The sequence below is a fragment of the Saimiri boliviensis genome, chromosome 5, assembly GCF_048565385.1.
Source record: "Saimiri boliviensis isolate mSaiBol1 chromosome 5, mSaiBol1.pri, whole genome shotgun sequence".
Classification (NCBI taxonomy): domain Eukaryota; kingdom Metazoa; phylum Chordata; class Mammalia; order Primates; family Cebidae; genus Saimiri; species Saimiri boliviensis.
The window spans coordinates 96,010,616-96,029,017 of record NC_133453.1 but is presented as its reverse complement, the minus strand read 5'-3'; the positions used below and the strand labels follow the sequence as shown (position 1 = coordinate 96,029,017).

At 37.4% G+C, this 18,402-nt stretch overlaps 1 protein-coding gene across 5 annotated transcripts in view; it reads left to right on the top strand.

The window, feature by feature from the left end:
• KYNU (kynureninase) overlaps positions 1-18,402 on the top strand; it is a 157,284-nt gene that overhangs the window by 33,670 nt on the left and 105,212 nt on the right. For all 5 annotated transcript variants that reach the window (XR_012517773.1, XR_012517774.1, XM_074399733.1 and 2 more), the window contains one exon: positions 8,744-8,864. Coding sequence is in view for 3 of the 5 variants with exons in the window: in XM_074399733.1 (XP_074255834.1) it covers positions 8,744-8,864 (121 nt within the window). In the remaining 2 variants the exon portion in view is untranslated. The remainder of the gene's footprint in view (positions 1-8,743; positions 8,865-18,402) is intronic.

Sequence of the window (18,402 nt, the reverse complement as noted above, 5' to 3'; positions counted from 1 at the left end):
CAGATACTGCTTTTTTTTTTTTTCCACAAAATGATAGTGGCAACTCCAATTCCAGCAAGTCTATCAGCATCATTTTTCCAAGAGCATGTGCTCACTTTGTGTTTCTGTGGCACATTTTGGCAATTCTCACAATATTTCAAACTTTTCCATTAGTATATCTGTAATAGTAATACGTGATCAGTGCTCTTTGATATTATTATTGTAATTATTTTGAAGCAACATGAACTGTGTTCATATAAGATGGTGAACTTTATCAATAAATGTTGTGTGTGTTCTGACTGTGCCAGAGACCAGTTGTTCTCAGCCTCCTTCTCTTTCCTTGGTCCCCTCTATTTTCTAAAATACAACAACTTTGAAATAAGGGCAATGAATAACCCTAAAATGGCCTCCAGGTTTTCAAGTGAAGGGATAAGTCGCAGATTTCTCATTCTAAACCAAAAACTACAAATGATCAAGCTTAAAGAGAAAGATAAGGCAAAAGCTGAAATAGGCTGAAAATATGACCTCTTATTCCAAACAGTTAGCTATGCTGTAAATGGAAAACAAACAAACAATAAAAACAGTTATTGAAGGAAATTCAAAGTGCTACTTCAGGGAACACGTAAAAGACTGGAAAGCAAAACAGCCTTACTACTCACATGGAGACAGTTTAAGTGGTCTGGATAGAAGATCAAACCAGCCACGTTTTTTTTAAGCCAAAGCCTAAGTCAGAGCAAGGCCGTAACTTTCCTTAATTGTATAAAGGCTTAGCAAGCTGAGGAAGCTGCAAAAGAAGAGTTTGAAGTTAGCAGAAGTTGGTTCATGAGGTTTAAGGAAAGAAGTTGCCTCCGTAACATAAATATGCAAGGTGAAGCAGCAAGTGCTGATGCGGAAGTACAGCAAGTTATCTGGAAGATCTAGCTAAGACAATTGATGAAGATGGCTATATTAAACAACAGATTTGTAGGATTCTTTTTTTAATTTTTTTTAAATTTTACTTTAAGTTCTGCGATACATGTGCAGAACAGTTTGTTACATAGGTATACAGGGTTTTCAGGATGAAACAGCCTTCTCTTGGAAGAAGATACCATTTAGTGTTTCATTGTGCCTTTGCAAAAATTTTGCTTAAGAACCTAGAACAGGTGACTCGAGTCAGAGGCAAGAAAACTATAACATGGTACCATGAGTCCCAAAATAAACATTCAGTATATAAAGGATCATAAGATTTGAATTTGTCTGTAAAGCAAAAAGAGTTTGATATATAAATGTTGGTCTCTTGAGGAACAACTTAATCAATTTTGCTCTCTAATTTAAAGTTGAGCTGTTTTTCTCTTTTAAATCCCCCAGATGGTGGCTTTCCAGCCTGGATAATTACAAAAATAAAATGAACCAGCCTGGATACATTCAAAAGCATTTTATTCACCCTAACTGTTGTTTTATTAACCTAAACCAGTTGGTATGGGCCAGCTCTGAAATGAACATGTGGAAATAAATAACATCTTTGTCATGAAAAATGATCACTTACCTGATAGCACCCTACGAATGTGGTTGATAGTCACCAGTTGTATTAACAAGTTTTTTTTTTTTTTGGAGAAAAAATAGTTATTTTAAAACGACTTCATCTTAAGAAAAATATTAAGAAATTTGAAGACTTTTCTGATGATGTTATGGCTACATATTTTAAGCCTTTATTTTTGAATCCTTGCTTATTTCAGGGGCTTCCATTGTCAGTATACAAATGAAGAGTCTTATCTGCTTTCTAAATATGTTCATAACTCATAGATGCCAATAAGAATATTCAGTTCTTTGGGGGAGATGATCAGAAAGAAGTGGGCTAAAAAGCAGATCTGGGGATCTCCAATCCGTAATCAAATATCGAGATTAATTGTATCACTTGCACTTATATTGATTTCAATTGGAGTAGCTCACCCAAGGGAATAATAAAAATCTGGAATAAAACTGATTTATGAAAACCAAAAAAAAAAAAAAAAAGAAGATGCCATTTAGAATTTTCATAGCTAGAGAGAAGTTGGTCCCTTGTTTCAGCACTTCAAGGACAAGCTGACTTTCTTGTTAGGGGCTAATGCAGCTGGTGCCTTTAAGTCAATGCTCATTGACCATTCTGAAACTATTAGGGCCCTTAAGTATTTTGCTAAATCTACTCTGCCTCTGGTATATACATAGAACAACAAAGCTTGGATGACACCGCATGTGTTTAAAGCAAGGTTTACTGAACATTTTTAGCCCAGTAATGAAACTTACTGCTCAGAAAAAATAAATTCCTTTCAAAACATTACTACTCACTGAACATATACCCGGTCACTCGAGAGCTCTGCTGGAGATGTACAGGGACATCATCAAAGTTTTCATGTTTGCTAACACAACATTCATCTTGCAGCCTGTGACCAAGGAGTAATTTTTGCTTTCAAGTTTTATTATTTAAGAAATACATTTTATGGCCAGGCACGGTGGCTCATGCCTGTAATTCCAGCACTTTGGGAGGCCAAAGACAGGAGTTCGAGACCAGCCTGACCAACATAGTGAAACCCCATCTCTACTAAAAATACAATAATTAGCCGGGCATGGCAGTGCCCACGTGTAATCCTAGATATTCAGGAGGCTGAGGCAAGTGAATCATTTGAATCTGGGTTTGGAGGTTGCAGTGAGCCAAGACAGCACCACTGCACTCCAGCCTGGGCAATAGAGCAAGACTCTGTTCCCCACGCCCTGCAAAAGAAATACATTTTATAAAACTATAGCTGCTGTAGATAGTAATTCCTCTGCTGGATCTGGGTGAGGAAATTGAAAATTTTCTGGAAAAGATTCAGCATTCTAGATGCCATTAAGAACCTCTATGATTCATAAGAGGAGTAAGAAATACCAACATTAGCATAAATTTGGAAGAAGTAATTTCAACTCTTATGGCTAACTTTGAGGGATTGAAGACTTCACTGGAAGAAGTAACTGCAGAGGTGGTAAAAATCACAAAAGGACTAAAATTAGGATTGGAATCTGAAGATGTGACTGAATTGCTGCAATCTAATAAGAAAACTTGAATGAGGAGTTGCTTCTTATGGCTGAGCAAAAATAAAAAAGTGGTTTCTTGGCCGAGTGTGGTGGCTCAAGCCTGTAATCCCAGCATTTTGGGAGGCCGAGGCGGGTGGATCATGAGGTCAAGAGATTGATACCATCCTGGTCAACACGGTGAAACCTCGTCTCTACTAAAAATACAAAAAAATTAGCTGGGCATGGTGGCGCGTGCCTGTAATCCCAGTTACTCAGGAGGCTGAGGCAGGAGAATTGCCTGAACCCAGGAGGCGAATTGCAATGAGCCAAGATCACGCCATTGCACTCCAGCCTGGGTAACAAGAGCAAAATTCCGTCTCAAAAAAAAAAAAAAAAAAAAAAAAAAAAAAAAGTGGTTTCTTGAGATAAACTATGCTCCTGCTGAAGATGCTGTGAACCTTGTTGAAATAACAACAAAGAATTTAAAATATTCCATAAAAGTGGATAAAATCCTATCAAATAGTATTGCATATTCCAAATAAATCTTTTTTTTTTTTTTTTTTTTTTTAAAAGACAGAATTTCACAAGGTTGCCTGGGATGGAGTGCAATGGCACATTCTCAGCTCACTGCAACCTCTGCCTACCAGGTTCCTGAATCAGTCTCCCTCCAGAGTGGCTGGGATTAGAGGCACAGACCACCACATCCAGCTAACTTTTTGTATTTTTAGTAGAAACATGATTTCACTATGTTGGCTAGACTGGTCTCAAACTTCTGACCTAGAGATCTACCCACCTCAGCCTTCTAAAGTGCTGAGGTTACAGATGTGAGCCACTGCACTCAGCTGAACTCCGAAGAGATCTTGTGAAAGGAGAGTCAGTGCAATAAATCACTGTTGTCTGATTTTAAGAAATTGCCTCAAGCACTCCTACTTTCAGCAACCATCACCTTGTTAAGTCAGCAGCCATCAATATTCAGGCAAGATCCTCTGCCAGCAAAACATTTATGACTCACTGAAGTCTCACTGATTGCATTTTTGAGCAACAAAGTATTTTTAAAATAAAGATATGGACATTGTTTCTAGAAACAATGCTATTGCACCCTCAATAGACTATGGTAAACTGTAAACCTAATTTTTATATGCACTGGGAAACCAAAAAATTTGTGTAACTTGCATTATTGTGACACTCACTTTTTTGTAATGGTGGAAATGAACCCACAATTTCTCCAACCTATGCCAGCATTTCCTTTGAGAAAAGTGAACTTGCTGAAAAGTAGCATAGTGAAAACTATACGGCTCCAGTGGCTAGAGGAACACCAGGGTCCTTGGTCTTGTGCCAATTTAGATAAAATGACATGGACACACATGGAGTGGATTTAAGGAACAAAGAGTTTATTTTTATTTTTATTTATTTATTTTTTTGAGACAGAGTCTCTCTCTGTCTCCCAGGCTGGAGTGCAGTGGTGTGATCTCCGCTCTTGCAACTTCCGCCTCCCCAGTTCAAGCGATTATCCTGACTCAGCATCCCAAGTAACCAGGACTACGGGCGTGTGCCACCACACTAGGTTAATTTTTGTATTTTTAGTAGAGACGGGGTTTCACCATATTGGTCAGGCTGGTCTCGAACTCCTGATCTTGTCATCCTCCTGCCTTGGCCTCCCAAAGTGCCAGGATTAGAGGCAGGAGCCACCATGCCCAGCCGGAACAGAGAGTTTAATAGGCAAGAAAGGAAGAAGCAGCCCCCCTGGGGTGGGGGGAGGTGTTCAAGCCAAGAGAGGAAACCCTGAGTGCCTCGGAAAACAGCCAGTTATATTAGGAGGCTGGAGGAGACATTGTTTGATTTGCATAGAGCCCAGGGATTGGTTTGATGAGGTATGTCATTCAGGTAGGCCCATAAAAAAACTGGCCCTTTCAGCCTAGCCTTTTAATATGCAAATACAAGGTACCTTGATGTTCTGCACACATGGGTGGGGATATAGAGGGGAGGCCATGTTGCCAGGCACATGTGGGAACAGGAGGAAGATGATGGAAATCATCATGTTTGGGCGGACCCAGTTTCTAATGGCCTGCGATTCATATTAAAGCTTGCCTGCCTGGCTGTAATAACTGGGGATTTCCTGCTAGACAAAAAAACATTTCTGGAGCTGCTTTAAAAGAAACAGAAACTTCCCAAGAACCTCTTTTCATCTCTATATGCTTAAAATAATTTCTTATTAACTTCTATAACAAAAGATACTTCAAAAAGGTCGTGCCTGAGAAGTCTGCTTGTTGGGTTCTGGTAATTTTTGCATAAATATTCTAGAAATATATTGTATGAGGTGGGAAGTGGTGGTAGTGAGCAGATCATGAGATATCAGCTGAAGTATGTATTAATTCAGAAGACTGGAGATTGAAGGTCTCCAGTGGGAAAGAGATTTTAACAAACTCACCAAAAGTAACTCATAAGGCAAAGAGCTAATCAAAAAGCACCAAAGATGGACTAAGGTTTTCTTGCCTTTCTTTTTCCACTCCATTGGAGGAATTAGAAGCAGCAGCAGTGAGGAACAAGAGAAATAAATTGTTTATAGACACATTCCTTTGTTCCAAACTGCAGTTTTCTGAACTTAAGTCAGGCATGAGCTAGGATTGGGGAGAAGATTTAAATCGGAAGTGATCATGATATTTTGAAACTGGTTCCCAGGTTAAACTTCATATCAACTAAGAGTAAGCTCATAAGGTCCACAGTGGTGGACATTTTTGATGCACTAAAATGCTCCCCAAGCAATCAAGCAAGTTTCCAGAACCATGAGCTTTATAGCAATCATATTGTAGCCTTTTCCAAGAAAGGACCATTCAAGAAGAATGGCTCTAACACTGTTGACTTAAGAACTAACTGCATCAAACTCTGTTTGTCAAAAGCTAAAACTCTTGAGCTCATAAATAAGTTCAAAGTCAAGTGAACCTTTAAGCACGGTGCTATGAGTTCAATTATCTTTCCTAAAAATTCATATCTTGACCACCTAACCACCTGTGTCTAAGAATGTCTTTACAAAAATAATCGAGTTAAAATGAGGTCATTAGAGTGGACCCTAATTCCATACATTGTGATGTTCTTATTAAAGGGGAAAATTGGGGAACAAACAGGCATACTGGGAGAATGTCATATGCACAGAAAGATGGTCATCTATAAGCCAAGCGGAGAGGCCTAGAACAGATTCTTCCCTCACAGTGCTTGAAAGGAATTAACCTTGCCAATGTTTGATTTTGGACTTAGAGTGTACAAAATTGTGAGACAATAAATTTCTGTTTAAGCTACCCAGTTTGTGTAACTTTGTTATAGAAGCCCTAGTAAACTAGGAGACGTGTTACATGAAGCAAGTACTCCCAGCTCAAGGAAGATTTATTGAATGTGGACACTTGGCTGATAGGGAGAACTGATGAACTCTTTTAACAACACCTGATCTGTGCCAGAATTTGAAGTGTGACCCTAAGGCAAGGCTCGGGAAACTCTCCTTTCTTTGTGGAATAAACTTTTTAGGATCACTACCACCTTTATTTATCTATGGCTTTTTTCATCCTACCGTAACAAAAAAAGAGGAATTGCAACGGAGACCACATAGCCTAAAAAGCCTCAAGTATTACTATCTCACTTTTTCCAGAAAAAGTTTGCCTTGCCTTGCCTTCCTTAAAACAAGGATACTGGTTAAAGATCCTGCCTGCTGGGTGTTAACAGAATGAATGCAGCAAGTGATCTGATCTGAACATAAACCCACAGGATCCCCAGATCATGACACCGCTCAGTGTTTTCTCAAAGTAGATCTGGACAGTATGGATTAAGAGGAAGAAGTTGAGACATCTTACCCCCTTTTCCTCTCCCTAATAAGATCAAGCTAAATTCAATGGAGGAAGACTTTCCAGAGAACAAGAAGCAAAGGCACTAAAAGAAACAGTTAGAAAATGATACCTAGAAGAAGAGTGAGCTGCAGTCTTGAAGCACTGTGACTTAACCAAAGCTTGGGGATCTGTTAACAAGACATGTTGATCAAGCAGTTCACTTTGAAAAGGAAAGTTCCCATAAGCTCCACGACCTTTGTGAAAAGACCATTGAAGTGAAACAGAAAACCAAGAGGACCACTGAGAAACTCCAAAAAAAAAAAAAAAAAAAAAAAAGTAACCCCTAATTGGCAACACCTACTTTAAAGAAAAATGTAATAATATCATAAGTTCTACAATAAATGTTTATCGTAGCACTAAACTCACAATATGCTAAAAATTGTCAGTGCAGGAGACAGAAAATATCCTGATGAACAGGAATGACTGGTATACATTAATCCTGACTTGCCTTTGGGAAAAAAAAAAGGTAAATGCAGTAAATGCTTCAGAAAGGAGACTCTCTCCCACTTCATAAGCATTAAATATTAAACAAGCGGTCCAACAGAATCCATGACATTGAGGTGTACAAGAGTCAGGAGTTGGCACTAAAGGACCAGGAGTTATGGATGGACCTAGAGCTCTCATATTCTCAAGGGTTGTATAGAGAGAGCATAGGAACCATGAAAAATGTAGTTATATTCCCAAAGGCATTAAACTTAGACTCAAGCTAAAAGGAGATAATCAGCAATGTCCAATGTGACAAGAACGATTGATGTGATAACGTTTTCTTTAAAATTTTTTTTTTCAATTAAATAGAGATGGAGTCTCACTGTTGTTCAGGCTTGTCTCTAACTCCTGGGCTCAAGTGATCCTCCCAGTTTTGCCTCCAAAAGTGCCGGATTACAGGCATGGGCCACGGTGCCTGGCTGACATGATAACTTTGATGATGGGAAATGGGGATGCATATCTAACCCTAGGTCCCGAAAATAATGGGTATCTTAACCAACTGGACTCTTCTGGCACACATGTGTAAACAATACGTACACATCTTTTACTGGTCAGGTTTAAAAGTTGCCAATGAAAAGCAATATCCATTAAAGGGATCTGGTTGAAATATATCTTTAAAAAGTCTTTAGAGGTTTAATTAAGCAGTCTGAAGTAAGACCAACATAGTACTGAATGATTCCAATGAGATATAAAGGAGCAGCTTAGTCTTTTTCTTCCCTAAGAATTAAGAGAAAACTCAGTAGTTTACAAGTATTATTGTTAACTTGTGACTTTCTGGACTATGCTTGAAGCACATGGATTGGTTTGTTTGCAGTGGTAAGATGAGGATAAAACTCATCAAAGTTTGATTTATATAAATAAGAAGTAGATTTGGAAAGCAATCTTTGCCTATATGCATTAGTACTGTGCATACTTGTGTATGGATATAGAATGTAAAAATGGATAAATTCAGTATATCTACTTTAGTTATACAAATAATTATTTACATATTTTTTAATTGCCATGTCTACAACACAAATTAATACGATGTTAGTACTGGCCTAAATCCTGGTAATCTTCTTATACAATTAGATAGGCTGATGTATTTCCTATTTAAAAAAAAAATGTTTTTAACTCTTTTGTAATCCTTTGGTATTCATGATTGGAAGTAGTTGCTAATTTAGATTTCCTCATGGAGCACAGTAAATATCAGATATCATCATAATAGCCTCTATAGTCTTCAATTATATTTTAAAATGTAAATGCAAAAGTTAATTATTTTTTAGAAGACCTGATGTCATCCTTGGGAGTAATTTTTAATTACTTTTTATCCTTCTTGGAGTTGATTATATTAATTATTTGTACTGGCTTAATAATATCATATGGAAAATTTCTTTCTTTTGACATTTCTTCTGTTTCAGTTGATTTATCATTAGTGAATAAAGATGAAAATGCCATCTATTTCTTGGGAAATTCTCTTGGGCTTCAACCAAAAATGGTTAAAACGTATCTTGAAGAAGAACTAGATAAGTGGGCCAAAATGTAAGTATTATTTTCAAAGCTACTATACTACATCTCATACAAAAATTTACAAAATCACATTAGGTTGTCTAGTATTTGGAAAGCTGTGTAACAGAATCCTAGTACAGTCATCCCTTGGTATCTGTGGAGCATTAGTTCCAGGGCCTCCCTATAATTCCAAAATCCTCAATGGCCAAGTCTCTTAGATACAAATGGCATAATATTTCCACAGAACCTAGGCCTATTCGTATACTTTAAATAATCTCTAGATTACTTATAATACCTAGTATAGCATAAATGTTATATAAATACCTGTTATACTGTATTGTTTAGGGAATAGTGACAAGAAAAAAATTCTGTATATGTTCAGTATATATGCAGCCATTCATATTTTTCCCCACATATTTTTGATCCGCTGTTGGTTAAATCCATAGATAGGGAGCCCATGGATACAAAGAGAAATCTTAGCTGCTCAATAGTCTTATTTTATTGGTGAAATAACTGAGGATCAGAATAAGGTGACATGGCAAGTTAGTGGCAGAGTCAGGACCAAAACTTTTACAATATTTAAACATTTAAGTTTCTCTCTTGTGTTGACATCTCTAAACCACATGTTATCATTTTATTTTATTTCTTTAATAATTAACAGAGGAGTTAATGTTTAGAAGCTTCATTTCTTCACAATTAGGCTAAATTATGAATACCTATTTTTGTGATAACCAGAAATATTTTAAAAATATCTTCTGATTATTTGAAACTGAAAAAATCGATATGAAGGTGAGCCAATCATGACGGTCATGAAAAAGTTTCAGAAAGATGAAACCAAACCAAATAGAATTTCAGAAGAAAATAGCTGTGATAGAAACTCAGAATACTTTCTTTACCTTTCTTCATTCTTCATGCTACTGGCTTTTCAAATTGGGAACAGTATCCCATTCTTTTAAGTTTTGTAGGCCAGGCACGGTGGCTCATGCCTGTAATCCCAGCTCTTTGGGAGGCCAAGGTGGGCAGATCACCTGAGGTCAGGAGTTTGAAAACAGCCGGGACAGCATGGTGAAGCCTCATCTCTACTAACAAAATACAGTAATTAGGCCAGGAGCAGTGGCTCACACCTGTAATCCCAGGACTTTGGGAGGCCAACACTGGTTGATCACCTCAGATCAGGAGTTCGAGACCAGCTTGACCAACATGGTAAAACCTCATCTCTACTAAAAATACAAAAATTAACCCGGTGTGGTAATAGGCACCTGTAATCCCAGCTATTCGGGAGGCTGAGGCCATAGAATCAGTTGAACTCAGGAGGCAGATGTTGCAGTGAGCAGAGATTGCACCACTGCACTCCATCCTAGGTGATAGAGTGAGACTCTATCTGTATCCATGGGCTCCCTATCTGAGGAGCATTAGTTCCAGGGCCTCCCTATAATTCCAAAATCCACAGTGGTCAGGTTCCTTAGATACAAAGGGCATAATATTTCCATAGAACCTAGGCCTATTCCGTATATATTAAATAAATAAATAAATAAATAAATAAATAAAGTTTAGCTTACACTGACCACACAAATGATTATAACCATGGCCATTAGATAACATTACAAAGTTCTTAATTGTAGTGATTAAGAATGTAATTTCACAACCTGATGCAAGAATGATAAAAGTTTATGTAATTTATTAATCATGTTATAACTTTATCTGTATAACTTTTATGCATAATTTGCAAAATACATATCACCACATTTGTTCTACTAGGTTTTAGTATTTAATAAATGGGGGTCACAGTTAATAAAAATGGTTAATATTCATTTTTGGCCTTAATGTAAGAGAGGGCAAATAATTAGATTGAACGGATTTGAACTTTATAGAGTGTCCTTGCCTCTTGGATGTTCATTCAGCAAGGCTGTGCATTTTTATCCTTTAGGCATTTAAAATATATTCTGCCCTGCTATTCTCTTCCTATCTTTATGGTCATTCTACTTAAGTAAGAAACCAGTTGATTATTTTCAAGACTTTAAAGTTGCATTTCAGGAAAGTACCTCTTGCCCTTCTATTGTTTCATCTTTTATATTTCACCTTGTAGTGATAGAAAATTTCATCTTTTTAATTAAACCTTCTTACTGAGTTTTCATTAGACAGATGATTCAAAAAGATTGTCTATTTTAATGCTTCAGACAATGTATAGTGAATTAAAGAAGACTGCTAAGCAAATGGACATCTGTTCCATCCTCGCTTTGTTCATTTTATTTAGTCTTCTTGTAATCTGTAGTGACTCAGTCAACATCATGGCCCTGCCCATAAATGTCCGCAGTGTTAGGGGTGCCTGATCACATGCCTACTCTCCCTACCTCACCAAACATTTTTGATCCCAAAAGGCTTTCCTCATTATTATTTTTTACCTCCCTAATATTTAGCTTAAAATCCAACTTTTGAGCTTTTCCAGCTGAAGTTCTGTTGGGAGGAAACTTTTTCCCACCAAGTACTTAGGTCAAAGTGATTGGAGGCCTGCCAATTAATTGACAACAGACAGGTTAACAGGAGAAAAGTTTATTTCACACTCAGAAGAATTCTACAAGGGGTAATTTGCTGAACAGCCACAGGTAAAGGCTTATACCAGCTTAACTAAAAAGAAGAGTTTTAGAGCTTCAGTGGAAAAATACAAAGGTTTCTATTGGGCTTTTTCATCCTGATGCTAATGGGCAGTATCCTTCCTAGCTGGAAGCTCCCAAGAGGGAGATGAATAGCAGCTGAATTTGTACCTCCGGGTGCTAAGGTCCATCTAACTCTGAGGATGGGTCAGTGGCAGCTGTATTTTTAGGAGGCTTTGCTTAAGTTTAGATAGCATTTCTTTCTGTGGCAGCTCTTTGTTCAAATGTGTTCAAAGTAGTCAGATCAGGCATGGTGGCTCATGGCTGTATTCCCAGCACTTCGGGAGGCTCACGTGGATCACTTTAGCCCAGGAATTAAAACCAGCCTGAGCAACAAAGCTACAGGTGCAGTGGCTACTGTCTGTAATCCCAGCACTTTCGGAGGCTGAGGCGGGTGGATCACAGGAGCCCAGGAGTTCCGGACCAGCCTGGGCGACACTGTGAGATTTCATCTCTACAAAAAAAAATACAAAAATTAGCTGGGCATAGTGGCTCATGCCTGTAGTCCCAGACACGGAGATCCCAGAGGCTGAGGTGAGGGGATGAATTGCTCCCAGGAGGTCAAGGCTGAAGTGAGCTGTGATTGTGCCACTTCACTCCAGCCTGGGCTACAGCAAGAGCCTGTCTTTAAATATATACATACATACAAGTAGTCTTCATGACGCTTTAGTGGGCTGTTGATCTCTTCATTTTTCTTTCTGACTGTTGCCTTGTTTTTTGTACTAAAATCAAACCCTGCATGTGTTCAGCTGCCTCCAGATCCAGGGCCTGCCCTGATTGTGGTAAGTTTTGCCTGATCATTTCTTCCTCTTTGCCTCCTTCAGTGCCACTTCTGCTCTGCTTCTTGGCTGATACTCAAGCCAGGTCAGTGACCCCCTTTCTTTTTGACTGATAGATTATGGGAATTGCTGAGTGAAAAACAGCTACACATTTACTAAATACTATAATGCACATTGAAAGTAGTTGCTTAGTTGAAAAAGGTAATGTTAAAAATGTATAATCTTGACCAGGCACCATGGTTCAATAATGTAATCCCCAACACTTTGGGATGCCAAGGCAGGCAGATCACTTGAGCTCAAGAGTTCGAGACTAGCTTGAGCAACATGGTAAAACCCTATCTCTACAAAATAGGCCAAAAAATTTAGCTGGACCTAGTGGCACATGCCTGTAGTCCCAGCTATTCTGGAGGTTGAAGTGGGAGGATTGCCTGAGCCTGGAAGGGGTGGGTTGCAGTGACCCTAGATTGTGCCACTGTGCTCCAGCCTGGGCAACAGAGTGAGACCCAGTCTCAAAAATATATATATAATCTTAACAGTAATATAAAAATTAGAGTGCCTTGGCAAAGCAAGATTTTACACAGGCATACAGATGTCAAATTTCTGTCCATCAGAATACTATAAGGTAGGAAATGCCATTTGGCTCATGGATTCCACCTTCTCCAGTTTTATGGCCAATTGTAGGCATACTGCCTACCACACTTAAGTATTGAATAAATGATTTTTTGTCATAATACAGCCTAAGTTTGAAATTTATAGCTACCATGTTTGATTTCTTATACTAAGGAAAAGTCAAGAATAGAGGTACAACTAGAAATATTTTAGGATCTGGCTTAGTTTGTTCCTGTTGCTATACAAAGTACCTGAGACTGGATAATTTATAGAAAAGAGAAATTAATATTCTTATAGTTCTGGAGGCTGGGAAGTCCAAAATCAAGGTGCTGGCAGATTTAATGTGTGGTGAGGTCTGCTCTCTGCTCCCAAGATGGTACTTTTTGCTGCATCCTCACATGGCAGAAGAGGCAAACCCCTGCCTCCCACCTCTTTTATAAGGGTCCTAATCCCATTCATGAGGGCCCTGCCCTTATGACTGAATCGCCTCCTAAAGACTCTACCTCTTAACTGTCACATTGGCAGATCAAGTTTTAACATATGAATTTTAAGGGGACACTTTCAGATGATAGCAGAACCAAATGATTTCTAAAACACGCTTACTTAAGGCAACCTGTGAAATAGTTTTCTTAGAAGCTTTTAGCTCTGCATTAGTTTTAAAATGCTATTACCATGGTTTTGCATTTTTATTTTCAACTCTACTGGATTTCTAAAGATTAATAACATATTGAAGAATATATTTGTTTTGTAAAACGGCAATATTTAGACAATTTCAATATTCTGAAATAGAAAACTTTTTGGGTGATTATATTTATTTGATAATAATTACAAACAAAATGGTTTTGTAACAATAAGAAGCAACAATATGCCTGAAATCTATCGGTCTGTTGGAATGAGTAGGCAATAAGCATAAAGTATTTGGGGGGAAATATTTTATATTAAATATTTACTAATGACCTAGATTATTTTAATGGAGAATAACAGTGGTTAATGATCATAATGCCACAATTCAGCTAGAACAGAAGAATATATCAGTTCTGAAGAGCATTATGATATGCTGGGAAATGGGTATTATGTCCCCAAAATAGAATCACAATATTTAGGTCATTTACATTGTCAAATCTGCTACATAACGGTGTTCTCTCTTTTTCGTAAGAGCAAAAACCTACTACAGTTTTGCCTGTACAGGGATTCTTCTAAGAACTCTGACAGTTTAGGTAAGATTATATAAAGATGAAGATATCTTTTCAAATTACATATCAGGAATAAACCACTTAGTTTACTTTACATGACAGCATGTTGTGCTGACAGGTCACTTATAAAACACGCCAGAGAGATGCAGATGCCTCCTGCAGCCCTCTAGCCTCCTTTAGTTTAAGCATTTCTTCCTCTAAAAACAATAGTGTTAGAATAAGAGAGCATAAGAAAATACATACTGTGGCATGTTACAAAGATTTTCCACATATCTTTTTTGCTTTTGTTTTTCTAATTAACATTCTTTTTATTTATTTATTTATTTATTTTTTATTTATTTATTTTTGGAGTCAGGGTCCCACTCTGTTGCCCAGGCTGGAGTGCAGTGGTGTGATCATAGCTCACTGCAGCCTCAAACTCCCAAGCCCAAGGTATCCTCCCACCTCAGTCTCCTGAGTAGCTGCGACTACAGGCACATGCCATCAAGCTTGACTAAGTTTTTCTTTAATTTTGAAAAGACAGTATCCCCCTATATTGCCCAGGCTGTTCTTAAACACCTGGGCTCAAGCGACCAACTGGCCTTGACCTCTCAAAATGCTGGGATTACAGGCATGAGTCACCATCCCTGACCTCCTGACATCTTTATTGGCTAATCATCAATTGGGTCATGGAAAAAAATTATAATGTAAAGAAGGCAGGCTGTGAAATCTTAATTATTTACTTATGGAAGGAAAGTTTCTCAAAATAGGCCATTTTTCATTTTGTGGGATGGTTAAATCATGGTCCTACTTTAAATAGGACCCAAGTTTCTGTTAACTTCCTAATTCAATTTTACATCCTGCAATCCTAATTTCATGAGTAAACACTCCTAGTAGATGTCTCAGAAAACACGCACTTATTGCAATGATTTATCCTGAAGCTGAGTTAACTCTCTCCCATGCTCTCTTTTCCTCTCCAGCATTTGTAAAAGAAGATTGCATCTATGCTGCAACTATTTTAAGTAGTTTTGTATGAGCAATATAATAATTTTTTTAACTCTAATACTGATGTTTATAACTGCACTTTAATCTGCATCAACTCTTTCTAATGACAGGCCACTTTACTTTGGGTTTATTTGGGTAACACTTTCTAAATACATTTCACTACCGCAGGCTAGTGGGCTAACGAAATGAAGAAGCAGACTGTGTGGTATTTTAAGGGGAGGAAGATGCCAAAAGCATTGCAGGAAGAAACATATCCTTAAAGATTATTAACACGGTGTCTGCCAGAGTGAGGAGTAGGTGGCATAATATTCTGAGATATAAATTCTCTGAGGCAGAACATAGAATTTTACTACCTAAATGTAATAAGATGTATTGTGCTATCAGCAAAGGCCATGGAGCTCTATGTGATTAAAATAAAAAAGGATCCAAGTATCTGCCTTTAACTACCATTTAATGATAATGATTTTTGTCTTTAGCATTTATATTGGAAATCTTGAAAGAGGCAAACTGCAGGCTATCTGATACTAATATGAATAATAATAACTAACAAATGCCTGTTTCTTCCATCCTTAGTTCATAGCAGTCTATGTTTATTTTCAATGAAAGTCCTCTTCCTTCATCTTAGTTTATATGATAATAGAAATGTTAGTTTAAAAATTGACTTCTATCCACATGCTGATGAAGGGAGTTTTTGCATTAGATTCACAGTAGGAAAGAAGACTCAGAACGGGATACTATGCAACTGTCTCTTTCATGTGTTATCTCATTTATTTCTCATGGAAATCCTTTAAGGTCCATAGTGTTACCCATTTACTTGTACAAATGTGGAAAATGAAGCCCTTGTAGCTTCTAATAAATGTGGTCTCATGACCAGTAGTGACCTGGAGCAGGCTTATACCAGATGACAAAAGCCAATTATTAAGTACTCAGAATTTTTTCTGGTAGTATGAAATCACCCGTGATGGGAGTGGGTGATTTATATCCTGGAAACCTGCAAAGGAGGAAAAACAGTGCTCCAGTCCCCTGGTCTTTCCACCCCACTTTGGGCATGTTTACCAGCCCACCACTGCCAGTTTACTGACACAGATTCAAACCCAAGTTGGTACTGTACTAAAAGCACATTTTCATTCCTTTCCTTCAAGCTGACAAAGCTTTTGAATTCCAAAAGAATTCAGAACTCTTACCCAGAGAAAATGGGGTTCATTCATGTGTTGAGTAATAAAGGTCTTTCCAGGGACATGGATGAAGCTGAAAACCATCATTCTCAGCAAACTAACACAGGAACAGGAAACCAAACACCACATGTTCTCACTCATATGTGGGAGTTGAACAATGAAAACACATGGACACAGGAAGGGGAACATCACACACCAGGGCCAGTCGGGAGGTGGGAGGTTAGGGGAGGGATAGCATTAGGAATACCTAATGTAGGTGACAGGTTGATGGGTGCAGCAAACCAACGTGGCACGTGTATACTTATGTAAGAAACCTGCACGTTCCGCACGTGTATCCCAGAACTTAAAGTATAATAAAAATAAAAAGTCAGAGGAAGATATAGTGACTCAAATATTTAATATTTATCTTTTTAATTGTGAAACTGCCTTTGGGATATTTGTTTATTATCAAATAAGTTTTAAAATATTGCTTAATTCTAAAATATTATTTAAAATAAATGATTTTTCTGTTGTTAAAAAAAAAAGAGAGCAGGTTTTGATCAATAGGAATTTGATTACTTGGCACAAGTATGGAGGACACTGAGAGTTTTCACAAAAGCAGTATCTCCCAGAGGGAAAGTGACAGGGGCATTTTATGAAGTAATAAGGGAGAAGGTACATCATGGCATGTAGAGGAAGGGACCCAGTTGCACAGATGTAGTGAGTAATCATTCCAGTGTGTAGGTCACTTATGATAATGAAGCTATAGCTCCTCTCTAGGATGGAGACTTTAGCATGATAAGGAGGAAAATTCACCGGGGCTCCTCTCTGAGTTGCTGGGGTCTGTCAGAAGCTAGCTTCAACCCACAAGCTGACAGCATTCCACACCAGGCTTGGGAAAAAAAAAAAAAAAAAAAAAAAAAAAAAAAAAAAAAAAAAAAAAAAACAGGTGTCAGGAGGGCAGGTGGCTGTAAAACAGGCTGATGGCTTAAATCTAAAGTTCCCTGGTAAAAATTAAAAAATTAAAAATAAAATAAATGTTATGATCCCTGGAGACCCCCTGCCTGCTTACAGAACTATCAAATTCAGGGCATCGTAAGATACAACAACGTAACAGCACTCAGAGGCATTTCACCTTAGTCCTGTGTTTTGATTTCTTCTTCTTCTATGTTTTCCTGTATTTGCCCTCTTCATTTCACTGAAATTTCTTAAAAGTTGCAGTACTCTATGTATTTTGCATTTTTCTACTATGACTCCTGGGATATTGACTAGACTAATAAAATTGAGCTGAAATGTGACAGATTGAATTGCTAGCAAATAGGTCAAGCCAAGTAGTGCTGGCTTTGATTATTCCTAAATTTTGTTATTTACCTATAAAATGGTATGAGTATAATCATATTTTATATACTTCTCTTAAATTTACATATTTATAGCCATTTTAAAATGTCAATTTATAATTATTTCTGTCTCTAGCCTTACAAAATAGTATGTAAGTTTCAGTATAGATACTATACTAAAGGTATAAAGGTGTAGATTCTATATTTTAAAATGTCAAAATAATTAAGACCAAAACAGACTCTAGAATGTAGCAAGATATTAAAATAATATATAAACAATCTCCCCTCTTCCTAACAAAAAGAAAATAAAAGAAATTTATTTTTTTTCTTTTTTTTTTTTCTTTTTCTTTTTAGAGTTAGGGGAAAATAGAGAAAGAGGTGAGATGCAGGTGAGAGGAGGATAAATGATGGTATAGGGTCCCTGAGAGGTCGGGGCATGGTGGAATTCATTTTTTTGTTTGTTTGTTTTTTTTTTTGTTTTTGGTTTTTGTTTTGTAAGAAAAAGAATAAAGAAGAGGAAGAAAGAGAAAGAGGGAGAGAGGATGGGGGTATTGCTTTATTGCCTGGGCTAGAATGCAGTCTAAATATGGGTATGCCTATAATTGTCTTATAATGGAGACATAAAAGAAAATGAGGGAAGAGAATAACAAATAAGGAGCCAACCAACATTTCGTTTAAACTTCTAAGTTGATTTGATGTGGTACTGATAAGAGTGTATATTTTGTGTATTTAAAGTGGAGAGTTCTATAAATGTTAATTACGTTTACTTGTTCCAAATCTGAGTTCAAGTCCTGGATATCGTTGTTAATTTTCTGTCTCATTGATCTGTCTAATATTAATGTTGAAGTCTCCCACTATTATTGT